General features: G+C 36.9%; 1 protein-coding gene across 3 annotated transcripts in view; it reads right to left on the minus strand.

Moving 5' to 3' along the window:
- Positions 1 to 996: 996 nt before the first annotated feature.
- The window catches only part of LOC124645311 (carboxyl-terminal PDZ ligand of neuronal nitric oxide synthase protein), a 170,197-nt gene continuing 155,801 nt past the window's right edge, over positions 997 to 15,392 (minus strand). For 2 of the 3 annotated variants that reach the window (XM_047185112.1, XM_047185111.1), the window contains 3 exons: positions 12,027 to 12,269; positions 10,508 to 10,642; positions 6,025 to 9,303 (listed from right to left, as the gene is read on the minus strand). In XM_047185112.1, the coding sequence (XP_047041068.1) occupies positions 8,428 to 9,303; positions 10,508 to 10,642; positions 12,027 to 12,269 (1,254 nt within the window). In that variant the 3' untranslated portion in view covers positions 6,025 to 8,427. Of the gene's footprint in view, positions 2,838 to 6,024; positions 9,304 to 10,507; positions 10,643 to 12,026; positions 12,270 to 15,392 lie in introns of those variants that run through there. The other variant, XM_047185113.1, reaches the window with a different exon arrangement.

Consider the following 15,392-nt stretch of genomic DNA (forward strand, 5'->3'; position numbering starts at 1 on the left):
ATTTTCGGTTCAAAAAGCACCCTCATGAAATGTTTTCCCTACAATAGGCATGATGACAAATTTTTAAATTCCTTTGTATGATGTAGGTATATGTCTATTTTATATGAAAAATTATTAATTTTAAGAAAATGCGAAGTTTTTTCTATCAAATAATTGCATTTTTCTCTCAATTGCGAAAACGCTTGTCAGTGTCATGTCGTCACTTGTGACGTCACGACTGAAATTACAAGACGCAAGTAAACAACGCTCGTGCAATAATTAAGTTTTTTGTGTTATTAAATATGAATTCGAAAGTGCATAGGTGTTGTGGGGTCCCCCAGTGTAAGAACACATCCAAAACAACTCCTGATAAGTTATTTGTGTACGTTCCTCACAATAAAAAAATACGAAACAAGTGGCTTAAACTTGCAAGGCGAGATTCAAAAGCAATATTGCCCAGGGTACAACTTTATTTTTGTGAAGATCACTTTGATGTAGGTTATTACATAGTTCTCTAGATTCTAACATAGAAGTTTTTTTAATTAAACTAATACACTTACATGGAAGTTTTTTTTAATTAAACTAGTATACTTACATGGAAGTTTTAACATTTCTAAATTCAGCTGAACAAAAATCTTTATTTGATGCCAAAAACTCTCCCAGCATTATGATATCAATTCTAGGCAAATTAGCGCTGTTTGCCTTGATAAATCCGGGCTCCATAACTCGTGTTATATACAATTAATTAATTAAAAACAAGTGGAAGTTCACAATAACGAAATGTGACGTTCGCGCGCTTTCGCGCGAGTTGTTTTGAGAGATGACGTCACTAGCTCTGATTGGTGTTCAAGATATCATGGCGGATTGCCTTATTTCGTAATTTTATTTTATAAAAATACATATTAATCACATTATTAATAAAGAAAACAATGCGCGTTTTATATTCCAAGCTTCAAGTTTAATTTAATAAATATATTATTTTAATGATTTTTGATTACTGTCATCATGCCTATTCCTAGAACGTTTTGCTGTGGGCCACAGTAAATAGCGGTGCCACAGCGAAATAGTTGTATATTACGTATTATGATAAGTAAATACAGAGCGTTTGGAATTACTGGAACTGGGTTTATTTACTAAAGCTTGTATACTGGTTTCCTTCTCCCACTTTGTGTAAGTTTAACACTCGCTTTTCTTTTATTCTTGAATCCCTTTTGAGGACATAGTTATTTAAGTGATAAAAAAGTGGAAGGCCTTTTATTACATAATGAACGTCGTAATTTAAAGATATCATTTTAAATGTATGTATGCATGCATCTTCAAATACCTGAACAACTTCACATTTTGCATTTTGTATCGATAATAAAAAAATGGCAACTAGGTACAGTCAGCCAATTCGCACCCAAAATATATTCGAATCCCATTCAAAGTTTCCCACCAAAGTTTGCACCATTAAATCGAGCGAAATATATCACAAAAATCATAAGTAAATAAAAAGCTACGTTCCGATCAATAGACTCCAATTAAAGCCTTTGGATACGTACTTAAGTAACATTGAAACAAAATAATGCGATTTTATAGTACCTACCCGACTAAACATTTGGCCGATAGTTGACCGGTTGGAAAAATGTTTAAAGAAAATCTTGACTCCAATCAAAGTTTTCAGGCAGATGCGATCTTGGTAATGTCCATATTACCACTCGTCGTCATATTGCTTTATGAGCACAAACAAGCAATCGGCCGACTAAAATGCAGCAGTGTTCTGGTCGTCCTAAAGTGACGACTACATTCATGAAATATTCGCGTTGAGATCAACAGAAACTAAATTACAAACTTATAACACAAATGTGCTTACCACGTGAAAAGCACCGTCGATATACCATAATTACGCTTCATAAAACTAGCTTCTGAACTTCGCATCCCCATCATAGCACTCAGAAATAACGTAGCTTTCAATTGCTGAAAGCATTTCGAAATCGATGTATTAGTTGCAGAGATTCTCCTTTACATACCTACACACTTACAAGCGGTATTCTTTATGTGATTAATCAGTACATTTTCAATGTAAAGCTGATGTTTTCACTGTCATCGTGTAATACTTTCACTGTCCTTATTATACATACGTAAATTGCACTAAATAAGGGGCGTGTACGCTGTTCAAAAAAGTTTATAAATTATTTTATACTTCAAGTTAGCCTAGCAATATCTTCGAATATCTAGAACTTACGAATAACGTCATATCTATAATCAGCCAAGAGCAGTTTAATAATAATCACATTATATAACTACCTACTTGCATTCAATTTGTTCTAAACGCTCGTTTTCCTCAAGCGTATCTTTGATAGTTTACCTTAAAAACCTATAAACTAAAATTAACTTTAACATTATTATGTACCCAAGTCTAGCTAACAGATATAGTATGAACTCGAATTGTAATTCAAGTTTCTGCTAAGATTTCAGGATCGTACATCGTTGCCATACGAAAAGGTCACACGTATTAGATTAGAAGATTCTGCCATCGACCTTTAAAATGAGACCAAACGCCTTCGCATAATCATTTCTAATCCAGTTAATCACCTGAGTAATCAAATCATACTCTTTAAACAGCGTACACTTGAGTCTAAACATTATAGCAACGTATGCTTATTAACTAAGATCTTCCTCCTTGTGAAGCGTATGGGAATGAGTCGGCGTTTCTTCTTGGCACCCAGTTGGAGGAGCAGGTTCTTGGCTTCGGCGAGGGTGGCGGCGTCGGCACCATCTTCCACGCCTGATATGAAGCCACTCTCAGGCCGCGACAGGGCTGGAGTATTGGCGGGCAGAAGCGAGAACCACCGGTCTATCTTTGCTGATGAAGACAACTGTCGAAGTAAAAAATACAGGTTAACTTGCTATCATTGTAGTGAAATGTGTGCGGAAATTGTATAGTTCAGTTTCGCTGTGATTTTTAGAATAGTGCTGATAATTCGCTCAGCACAGTCGCATTGTTTCGCATCGAGTGTTTGCTAGGTAATCAATATTTTAATAGGCATGTACGCTCTGGTTCCATGTCTGTTGTGAAGTATTTTTTTTAGGCTGTACCTACAGGGAAATGACACCAGAGTTTTAAATATTACCTAAACACATTTTCGTTGAACGAAAAACTTTTCTTACGTTCACATCTAAGGAGTATTGAAGCTTATTTTTGTTGGAAAACATTCTTTCTGCTTCTAAAACTTTCTTGTGTATTTTCAAAAACTTTGGTCTTTTACATACATTAAGTAAATTTTGTTAGCACCTCTTAAACGCGAAGTTTATTTCTTGTACCTACCTACTCATTTTAACCCGAAGAAAGGCATTCGTTTCTGATGAAAATTTTGTTTTGTTTGGGAGATTCTTATGTCTATAAGAATATGGATTTCACCTTTAAGCAAAAAAACTCACTCGTACATAGGTAATTATTTTTTTTACTCTGATGTTGCGAAAATTATCGGAAAAGCGTGATGATCTGTCTGACAAAAACAAACCAATAAAGAGGAAGATCCCCTATATTTTATAAATAGCAAGTTATCTACCTATATTATTCCATTAATAGAAAAACTGCAATATTATATCTATTCTTGTCACGAAACTCGGGTTAAATATGTATTGCTACTCAGAAATCTTTAGCTATGATTTTGTCAGTTCACTATCTTTTGGGCGCTCGTAGTAATGCTTGCATAGCTTCGCTATTCATTTTTAATCAAGTGCTATACTGGTATAAAATCATCATTTAGTCTTCGATGCTAAATACTTAGATGTACGATTAGTATAATTTAATACTTTTTCTGAAAATCCTTTTCATTTTTTAACCGACTTCCCAAAAAGGAGGAGGTTCTCAATTCGGCATGTATGTTTTTTCATAGTAGACCTTGCTCGAGTTTTACTCGAATGTTGCGCAATGCTATTTTCCGACGAAATAGTTCTAATTTTGAATGTTTCCCTCCAGATATTCTGAGTGCACACTGAGTGAATGGACGATGGACGTTGTGAGCGGATCGTAAACACATTACTCCTATTGTGTATAAACAAAATGAGAGCGAGCGGAGCGCGGGACCGTGGCTTTAGAAAACGCGGAGTGGTTTGTTTTTACCCGACTGCCTAGAAGGGGTATTATTTAGTTATAAGAGTGTCCTTGGATAAGTTGCAATTACTACCTAGTACCTAATACAGTTAAATGTAATGCAATAAGTTGTAAAATGTAATTTTATACTACTTCTTTTCTTTCATAGGTATTCAATAATATTCATATTTTTTATATCCTTTCATAGTATTAAATTAGCAGGATAAGAAAATAAAAATAAACCTTCGCTCTGCAGTGGGACAACGCATAGGTACCTACTTATCGAGTAAAAATACTCAATTCGGTATCTATGTATTGCATTTGCTTCCATTTTTTTTCAATGTTAGTATGATAATATAACTTTATCGACCACTGACACCCTAACATAATTATTAGTACTACATAAATTATACCACGTACCAGTACCATGAAATACTTACGTTACAGACATCCATAGAATGCTATTGGTTAAAATAAGAAAGGAATCAGTTTGTCTCATATCAGAGTCTTTAATTCATCAGAGATTATGACAGGTCACGCTATGTTTGATAGATTACTTATGGCCATTTTCACCAACAAATACCTAAATTTAGGGATCCCCTAAGAGCATTTAGGTAATACTTAATACGAATTTCGTTTTCATTAAAGTTTAGGTGTCCCTTATAACCTTTATTATTGGGGTAGTCCTTATTCTAAGTGACACTCAGTTAGGGAAAAGTTAAGAGATTGTTGGTGAAAACGGGCATTAGTTCCTCATCAGTGCATGATAATATAAACTTAGGTAGTGAATGGCTTTATCCATGTCATTGGTGATTACCTATGGACCCACCGAGTAACCTGTTCAGATTTAAGCTGCTAGTTTTGAGTTGGTGTTGCCATTTTAACGCATTTTATAAGGTCAACGGGAATTAAAAGTCAAGAGGCTATTTTTATTCCATTTTTAGGGTTCCGTACCCAAAGCGTAAAACGTGACCCTATTGTTTTCGCTCCTCTGTATGTCCGTCCGTCTGTCACCAGGCTGTATCTCATGAACGTGATAGTTAGAGAGTTGAAATTTTCACAGATCATGTATTTCTGTTGCCGCTATAACAACAAATACTGAAAACTAGAATAAAATAAACATTTTGGGGGGCTTACATACAACATACGTGATATTTTTTGCTAATTTTTGCTCTGGCACGAAACCCTTCGTGCGCGAGTCCGACTCGCACTTGGCCGGTTTTTTATTTATTAAGACGCTAGCTTCAAAATGCCCCCCAAATACTTCTTAACTTATGTAATGTCGCATCATACGGATGCAACATAATACAATTTACTACAGCTCTATTAGTTGTGGTGACATACATGCACTTTTTGACCATGCGACTGAATTTTATACATCTGGTTGGTAGTGTCCTTAACGCATTGAACACATTATTTAGTTAGAATAGTTTTTGTTTCTATCGCAACTTAAATGCTATCTTCTAAGAGTGCGTTTATGCTAAACAAATCAAGAATTAGATCTAGTAATAAGTTCTTTTCTGTCTATAACGTATATGTTCTAGTCTATAAGTTTATTAAATATTATATATATGTATATGTGTATGTATAATTCTATGTACGTATATATTTTCGATTTTTCTTTTATATTTAGTGCACCTGCCATGAAATTTCTCCTCCACCTAAAGGTTGACTGGTAGAGAACGCCTAAGGCGTTAAGTACCCTTTGTACATTGTTTTTGTGTAAAATGTGTGCAAAAAGTGTAATAAATAAATAAATAAATAAATAAATCTAGAACAAGAAGACTCATTCACAGTATTTTGGTATTATTTTATTTAACGTAAACTGACGCATAGATTTTTGTTATTGTTCCCTCTATAGGTGGGGATATAATGATCATTTACTAGTTTGGTTCCAACGCCTCTTACCTCTCTTGGATTTTTCTAAGTTTCAGTTGTAAGGAAAAAAGGACAGTAAAACAACAATCTGTTCTTATAAGCAGGTGCTATTTAATGATACGGAATGATAAGATGATACGGTTCACATTTATTTACGTTCAATGGTTTCTATAATTGCTGTTGTACAAGGTTATAATACGCTGAAAACAGTTTCTAAACCATACGAGTATGCATAAACATGTCGGCTATTTTCTACGGAGTGGTAATCAGACTAAACATTGAACATTTAATAGTGTTTGCTTGAAACATTGACATCGTTGCTAACTTATTTCATTAAACGCTGTGTAACTAACTATAAACACATATCTATTTCTTTTTTTTTTCTTTTTTTTTTTTTCTTTCCAGTGTATACGGAGAAAAATGACTATTTTTATAACCCTTAAAATTATTGATTATATGCCATAATTTCTATAAACACGGATAAATTGATTAAATTTCGTAATCATACCAGAGTAGGTAAGCTCATATTCAGAATTTTGTTTAAGGATTATTGTATTAGGAGAAGTTGGATATAATAATAGATTCACAAAGTGTAAAGCCAAAGGGTGGCAGTTACGTTAGACAGAGGATTAGGTAAAGCGCACGTCAGACACACCCGCGGGGCAAGATGCCAAGGGCCAATTTACCTCATAAATGTGTTTCTATAATAACTCCAACAAACCCTTCTATGGCTGTAGCACAAACGTACTCAATACTAATGTAATCGTGTGGACACCGTGATTTTTTAAAAATTTAAAAAGTATCATCCATGTAAATTTTGTGAAAATGTCCTAATATACAAATAATTTATGTACGTCCGTGCTAGGTCTGTTCTAAGCCCTGCGTCACCCTTAAATAACACATCATATAAATCATTATGCCAATGTCAATGTTCCTTTTACAGTTATAATGATAATTTCGATTACAGCATTCTGCTCTTAAAATTCTTATAATAATATTTTTACATAAACGGCGCATTGTTTTTCGTTGAACATGGCACGTCATACGTCCACGCCGTTTTACAAATTTCATACACCATGTCCAATTATTATAATACATTTACATATGTTATTGACTAGATCATTGAATTATTAATAAAAATAATCTGGTTATTGACTAGAAGTTTTTCATCGATAAGATTCTTATTCTAGTGAAGGCATTGGCCAGCAAACGCCTCGTGGAATTCAATCCATCTTTGACGGATCTTTCGATCAATGGAGACATCGATTCATTTATCTAACGTTGGGCCACATCACTATGTTAACATGGCGTCTTCTACCATGTAAAATTAAAAGAAATCTTGAATAAACATGGCACAAAAAGCTTTTGGTCCATATTTGCATACATTTGGCATTATAAAATGTTACTTTTATTCCTTCGCTCCAATATTTCGAATTTTATACTTACTAATTTGGCATGTTTTTGGCTCATGCGCTTTATACTAAAGTATAAAGTTTTTTTAAACAATACACCTCTACTTTGGCATCCATTGAAAATATTCATAGATCGAAACAAGTTTGATATGAAATTCGGACTGTCTTTTATTTTAGAAGTAAGCTTGAAATCGTACTTACAATAATAATTCCTCTAATAATATCCATCTATTTCATTAACACGTATAATTAATATTGTATTGTTAATTAAAACTTACGTTATAACGGTTACATTGAATTTGCTGAATATGATATTGAAACTAATCATGCATAATATATCGATTCTATGTTACGACAAATATCATGACACCGATTTTACAATTGCAAGTCAAACGTGACACTAATAATTTGGGTATATATGTAGTTGCAGTAAAGTTTACAACCGTTAAACATCCAGCGACTAGTGTGTATATATGTAAACTTGTAATCTGCACAGCTACGAAGCGGTTGGTACATTACAATAAGTAGTCATATCTTATATGAGTAGTGCCTTTAAATAGGCTTACCGCAAGGGCTACATAAATCGTAGAAAAGCATAACCTTGCGATAATACACTATAAGATTTTTATGGATCATCAAGAGCATAAATATCGGCATATAACTTGCACTGTATACCTACTATAACAATATGGTCCATAAACATAAAACCAATTTTAATAGCGATATGATAAAGGATATGTTCTGATAGATATTGGTTTTACTATAAAAATAAGACGTTTGGTTTTAAGAGAACATGATATGTAAATTAAACAAACCTCTATCTAATAACACCTTTCCTTTAACCGCCTCTTACGTTCATGTGGCACAAGTTTGGCACCATCGTAAATCTCAATCTTCAAGCGAGTATACTATCAACCCACAAATAAATACAAAACAATGGTATACGTAACTATAAAATATACCTACACTCTTTGTACAAAAATGACGAAAATTAGATATTATATTTGTAGAAGATACGTCTAAATATAAATAAGGTTTTAGGTAACTTGACTCAGATCATAGCGTGGATTCAGTGCGAGTTCACTTGGTGGTGTGGCGGGTCCACTGCGAGCGCAGCGCCGTCATCATCTCGCTCCGGTTGGGCACCTTCTCGCTCGTGGTGCGCGTGATGGGGGCCGCGGGCGCGAGCAGCGTGCTCGGCCGCTCCTGCCCGGGCACGCGCAGCGTCTGGCCCGACGCGCCCTGAGCCTCAGCCTGCGACTCCACCACGTCCGACACGCTCTCCGAAGGGCTCACCGGCACGATGAGCCGAACGCGACCGTCCTCACCAGTCGCCGTCAGCGTGCAGTTGTGAGACAGCGGCATTATGAACGGAGCTCCCTCATCCGAGCTGGAGCCTTCCGGACTGGAATCCTTCGAAGTCGTCGGCTGACTATTGCTGTACAGAGAGTTCTCTGACTGGCCCACGCTCATGGCCTGCGCGATGTTCCCGAGCTCGTCATTCGAACTGCAGATATCCTTGTACATCTGGTGGTTCAGCAAGCTCGCAATGTCAGAGTTGCTGTAGTGGTTAGTTAGCGGCGGGATGGTCGGGAACGCGTTGCTGTTTTGAAAGAACTGCTGGTTGTAGTTAATAGTGGGTGCAGGCTTGCTCGCTTCGTTGCCATTCGGGAAACCTCCCATATTTTGGAATTTTGATATCAAGTAATTTTGAATCTGCTCGTTGGTCATTCCACCGAAGCATGGTGCTGAGTTTGCACCGTTGGCCGTCTCTTGGACTGGTGACACGCAGAATGGAGAGAAGTTGATATTATTATTTTCCATGTTTTGATTGACTCTAGTGTTCTGGATCAGGTTAATTAGAGCCTCAGTGTTGGTGGGAGAGCGGTTGCCGTTGCACATTGCAGCATCGGGCTTGAAGGCTTCATTTATCGTCATGTCTATTTTTTTCTGAATCTAGTAAAGTCAGCAGAGAACATAATTGTCAGTAAGTATGAAATTCTTGTTGCAATAGATATTATAGACATTAATTAGCCATTCAAGAAAACACTTAAGCAAAATAAAAAGTCATTAGGTTAAGCTAAAAAATACTCACAAAATATAACATCGAAAGCTAAAAACCATGCCAGTCTCTAATAGGAACAGCCAAGCTAAGGATGAACGAAAATTCATGTAGGAACGAAACAAATGTTGGTGTCAATGAAAATGCTTTGCAAACGTACAAATTATTGTTTGTTTAAATGCGTGGTAACAAATTAAAACCATTTGTAAATCAGCGGCAACAGAGCGGAATAAAATCGTAACATTCGGGTAGGATGGGATAGACATTGACAAATGGTGTGTCAATCTATGGAGATTAGCGGTGAGACACGGATGCTCTCATTTGCTTTGTAACTACACGCCAATGCGGACGTATTACAATTTACTGTAGACGTCAAGGTATTGCCAGAATCCTAATGCGAAAATGCGTAGGTGAGCTTGTATTTTTTTACTGCCTAGCAGTGATTTTGTTATGTTTTTTTTTAAGTTGAACGTTATTCTATTCATTACTTATACAAAACATCAGAAATATAACGAAACAAAAAATAAAAAAACGTAACGTGCAGATAACACAAGAAACGCGCAAAGATGGACTTCAAGTAAAGGTTAAAAGCTAACATGTTAGACAACTTTGCTAAAACTCATAAAAAAGTAAACGTACATACAGCCTTTGGTAACTCATATTTTAGTTAATTAGTTTATGATTCGTAGTTATTATAACTTCACAAATACAATTTTTAGATGGTATACGAGACGCACATGCCTTATAAAAATGCAAAATATATAGAAAAACATTAGCAAAATAAAATTGGCTCACTAATGGATGGATACACACTCATGACATGACATATAAATATACGTACACGCACATTATCAAATCACATTACTATAATCTATTTAGAAATACATTTTCATATCTAATCAAATCAATTTTAAAGATTTTATTATAGAAAATATATTATTGTGACATTGTGCGTGTAAATATTATGTCTATGGTGTAACAAAAGAGGAACGCATTTTTATGTCTAAAATAAAACGAAATTTGAATATCGAACGCAAAGAACATACAAAGGTGCGTTCGCATATGAACTTTTTAGAGAAAAGTGTGTAACGCTCTTACCTGGGGCAAGAGTGTCAATTGCTGAGCGCTGATTGGTCGAGACGACCCCCTCTCGCGTTCTTGCAAGTGCGCGACCAGGGCTGCAATGTGCTCAAGGAGTTCTTTGTTATGCACCAAGAGCTGGTGAGTGCGGGCCTGAAAACATTAAAAATAAATAAATAAATATCGGGACATCTTTCCGATAGGGTCGGTTAGCCCCATGGTGAGCTTATTAGCTTGTATCATGGATGCTGACTGATGAAGTACTTAAAGTTACATGTATACTAAATACATTTCATAACACCCAGACCACAGTCAACAAACATGCCTATCAGACAAATGTTAACCGTACCGGAAATCGAACCCGGTCACCATCAGCTTGGCAATCCGGCCTCGGGAGGATTTTTTTTTTCGAAAATGTTTTTTATAAGGTCAAAGGATCAAGGTTCATAGTGCTTCAAAAAAGTTTATGAAAAATGATGACAATAATTTCTGAAACGAAATAAATTTTAGCAGAAAGCAAATTGAAAATTCATTGAGTGACTTGCAACTATTTAGGTCAAAAGCTCTGATTAAAATCGTAGTCACGTATTTTTTCTAAATCTGTCTATTACAAGTTCCAGACTGACTTTATTCAAAGGGTAAAACTAAAAAGTTATTTGACTGAAAATGGAAAAGCACTAATTCATTATCCCGCAGTCCTCGACTATTTTTTTGTGATATTTATAAAATATTTTTTCGTCATGTAAAATACCTATCACAAAATCATGTTTTGGAATAATAGCAGGAAAATGTTTTTATTCAATTTCTATTTATCCGTTATGCGGTATTTGTAATTAACAAAATGTTGAAAAAAACACTTTTTATAAGATTAATCATGTTGTCTTAACGGTGCTGAAGTACCTATATTCATATGAAACAGTTCTACAGCTGACAGACGATGACCAGTGCAAACTGAAGACGCAAACTTTAAAAATACCTCTCACCATTCCTGTCTTAATAATCGAATAATTTATCGAGAAAAAATATATCGATAAACTTGTAAGCATCTAAATTATATTCTGTCGATAACTCAACGATTCCATTTATATAAGCGTTGAAAAATACCCAGTTCTCAACATTAGCAGATAGTTAATAAAATTCGTGAGTAGTTGAATGAAATGCTCACAATACATTGACTTGTTGATCCGACAAATGAAAGAATAACATCAAGGGTATCAGTTTATTATCTTCCCACGCCGATCGGTAGAAATCACACGAATAAAATTGGACTTTTTATTGTAGGCAGGCTAAAATAACTATAGGTTTTACTGTAAATACTAGCTGTTGTGTCTATTTTTACCTGCACGTAACTTTACTACTTTTAAACTCGTATCAGGTATGTACGATCAGTTGTCTTTACGTCTTGATTATAATCAACGGAATCTCCAAAACATAGAGACATATTCATAATCCAACTACAGGAAGTTGTCATTTCAGGACGCGGATTGAACCGCGGGGAAAATCCAGTAGTAAATATATACAAAATATAATCCCATACCTGAGCTTCACAACGCGCGGCCTGCTCGGCAGCAAGTTGATCCCTCAGCAACAGAAGTTGTGCAACAGCCGCGCGAGTCTGTTGCGCTTGTTGCTCGAGACGTTCTCGCAACAGTTGCAGTTGATGTTGCGCGCTCAGCGGTGTTGCTGTGTCGCCGACTTCTTCCCCGGTTGTTGCTACATCCACTTTGGTGACGCACTCGGGTAGGTCCGGTAGGTTGATGGTTGGAGCTGGGGCTGAGCGCTGGAACAACGAAAGATAACATGTATAAGTATAAACCCTACAAAAAGTACTGTTGAAAGAAAGCTAAGATTATAAATTATAGTGGAGAAGATTTTCTCGGTAGAGTTTGTTCGAGAGCCTGATATATAAAGCGTTACCCAGTTCTGAGTAAGAAAGGAACCACAAATACGTCTCTTCTGAATCTACCTTCTTCTGTACCTTTGTAACTCAGTGTCGGTTTGTAAATGAGACTATTTCATAACAGACAAAATTAAAAATGTTAGAATCTTGTTTCATTTACTATAAATGCAGAAGACATTAACAATATCGAATATCATTGAATCATTAATAATTTTTCAGTTTTTAAGCAATATCATCACGCCAGTTCGATGCCACAGGTGCCCAAGGGTCCCGAAGCGATGGTCTCGACGAAACATTTGATTTGTGACTTCATTAAATTCTATCGTCGGACCACCCACGCTCAGGATTTGCCCTGTCCTGAGTTTTATTGGGTAAGCCTTCGTAAATTGTGACTTATTGGGGTAAAGTGAGATCAAACAACGGCGTCCATACTGTGTTGATATAAGATTGGGGAATAATTGGTCTTTCTTTGAAAATTGTGTTAGTTATGGGTCACTGTAAGCTTGTTGAGAAAGAACAATGCTGTAGAAAAGAGTTCGATAAAAATGAATGCTGATGTTAAACCTAGTAAGTTCTGATGCTGATTCGTTCTTTTTAAAATCTGAACTAGCGTGAATACCTTAATTGCTGTAGTTTTTTTAACTCATTGTAAAACAGAATTATCTACAAATAATGCCAATAACAACGTAGTAGTTTTCTCCAGAAATATAGTATTTGTAAGAGTTTGGGATAACGATGTTGATAATATAACTGTGTAGTTTACGTTAAGCGTAACAAATGATTACATGTATTGTATACGCAATGAGCAATTTACAGATACTTGTGCGATCTTGATTCAGAACGTGGGTCATGGTTGAGTATAGACAAGATTTTCGTCTCGTGTTTTGACGGATGATATGTAGCTACTGTATAATTATCTATCATGAACGTATTCTATGCTTACTATTATTACTAACGTATTCTACCTTTGAAATTACTACTTCACTTGGCTGAAGACAGAAGATGACTAGATTTTTTTATAAAAAAAACAACCGTGGATAAAAATCAATCCTTTTCTTTGACAACATTTTTATTTCGCTTTACGCAAAGATAGAAAAAAATGATATTCCATTGTCAACGAGAAAGGACGAAAAATTTTTAATTAACGATTAGAATAATAAAAGCCTGTGATCTCTGGAAAATGAAAAGAAAATAAAGAAGCAAAATCAAAACTTTTAACGCAGAAGGGTATCATTTTTATTGGAAAGACAAACGAAAAAATTGTAACAAGAAAGGCTGTGATAAGCTAGGATCGTACTATTATTTTGTTCTTGAAAATGATAAAATAAAAACGCAAAGGTATAGTTGAACGATTTTTTATTTCATAGAGAGTTCTCAAGTAGATTATTAGGCTCAGGCTGCGAGTGACAGGGCACGCCACCATCGTGGCGGTAAGTCCCCTCTTTGAGGAGTGGCTCGGGAGGAGTCACGGCGCCCTCACGTACCGCATGACGCAGGTCCTCACCGGACACGGTTGTTTCGGGAGGTACCTGCACCGAATCAGTCGTGAGGAGGCGCCCGGGTGTCACCATTGTGCGGACAGCCCCGAGGACACGGTGGACCACACAGTCCAGGTGTGCCCCGCATGGGAAGGGCACCGCCGGGTCCTCGTCGAGGCTTTGGGCGGCGGCGACCTCTCGCGTCCGGCCCTGGTTCAGGCCATGGTCCGGGGCGAGAGGGAATGGGATGCCGTCGCCTCCTTCTGCGAAGCGGTCATGCTCGAGAAGGAGGAGGCGGAACGCCAAAGAGTTCGCACCTCTCATCCCGGCCGCCGCGCTGGACCAGGTAGACACCATGGGCGCCGGGTGTCGCGTGATGACTCCCGGCCACCGAAGGCGTGGGTCTGTGGGCGGTGAGTTCGGGTGGCTCATCGTCCCTCTGTCTACTTAGACGACAGACCTGTGTCGACGGCGCGCGTTGTTCCACGCGCTCCTCAAAGAGATGTCAGCAACCCCAGCGGGGCCCAGCAGGGCCAAGGCCTGCCGGGGCTGCGGGTTGTTCGAAAGAGATACCGCGGCCCTGGTACATAAAAGGCCCATGACGGAACACGACGGTTTTTAGTCAGTAAGAGTCTGACACTCCCTCACCGCTGCTGACCCACAGCGGGAGGGGTCATTTGATGATTTTTGACGTCGGAAAAAAAAAAGGCTGCGAGTGACGCCCGGATTTACCCTAATATAATTTATAGCATCGATATGTCTTGACCATAAACTACGTCATAGGTAATGAATACTCAGAATTAATTAAGCTACCGACTTCGTGATGGAGCTTCGAGCATTGTGCTTGAATGCACTACAGACGTGAAGTGCTGGCAATATGATATGGATTACGGGTGCACAAGCTCCGACGTGATATCACAGTTCAAACGTTATGACAGCCACGATTGGGCGGCCTGTCTCACCATAGACATTCTCATATCGTATTCTCCATACAACAACAATATATACCTCCTTACATACAAAATACAGAACATATTTCATCTCGAACAAGCGGCCATTGACTATAAGTAATACCATTTCCATTAGCATTTAAGTATTAATGTGACCATTATAAAATCTTTTGTTCAAATGAATAGGAATTATTGTAGATACCTAATTGGCACAGTTCCAATTCCACAAATAAACACATAATGCCTACACAACAGTTGTAAAAATTCATCATATAAACGAAGATCTGACATAATTACAATTTGCATCTGAAAATACACAGAACGCTCGAAACTTTGCATTGAAAAATTTCCATACATTGAAGCATTGATTGTAGTGATTGTATCATTTTTAAAAGAGCAAATATTTTGCACAGTGGGTTGATTTTTTTTTATTAAATATGATGTAAGTTTTTGTAACCCTTTCCTTCTATCCCATGGTGCAGATACGGAGACTGCAAAGGGAGGTCAACCGTGGTGCAGAGTTGCGATCTTGTATCAAAGAAAGCGTTCTGTTGCACACAGTGAGCGTGACTCGG

This window comes from Helicoverpa zea, chromosome 31 (assembly GCF_022581195.2).
Source record: "Helicoverpa zea isolate HzStark_Cry1AcR chromosome 31, ilHelZeax1.1, whole genome shotgun sequence".
In the NCBI taxonomy this organism is placed as follows: domain Eukaryota; kingdom Metazoa; phylum Arthropoda; class Insecta; order Lepidoptera; family Noctuidae; genus Helicoverpa; species Helicoverpa zea.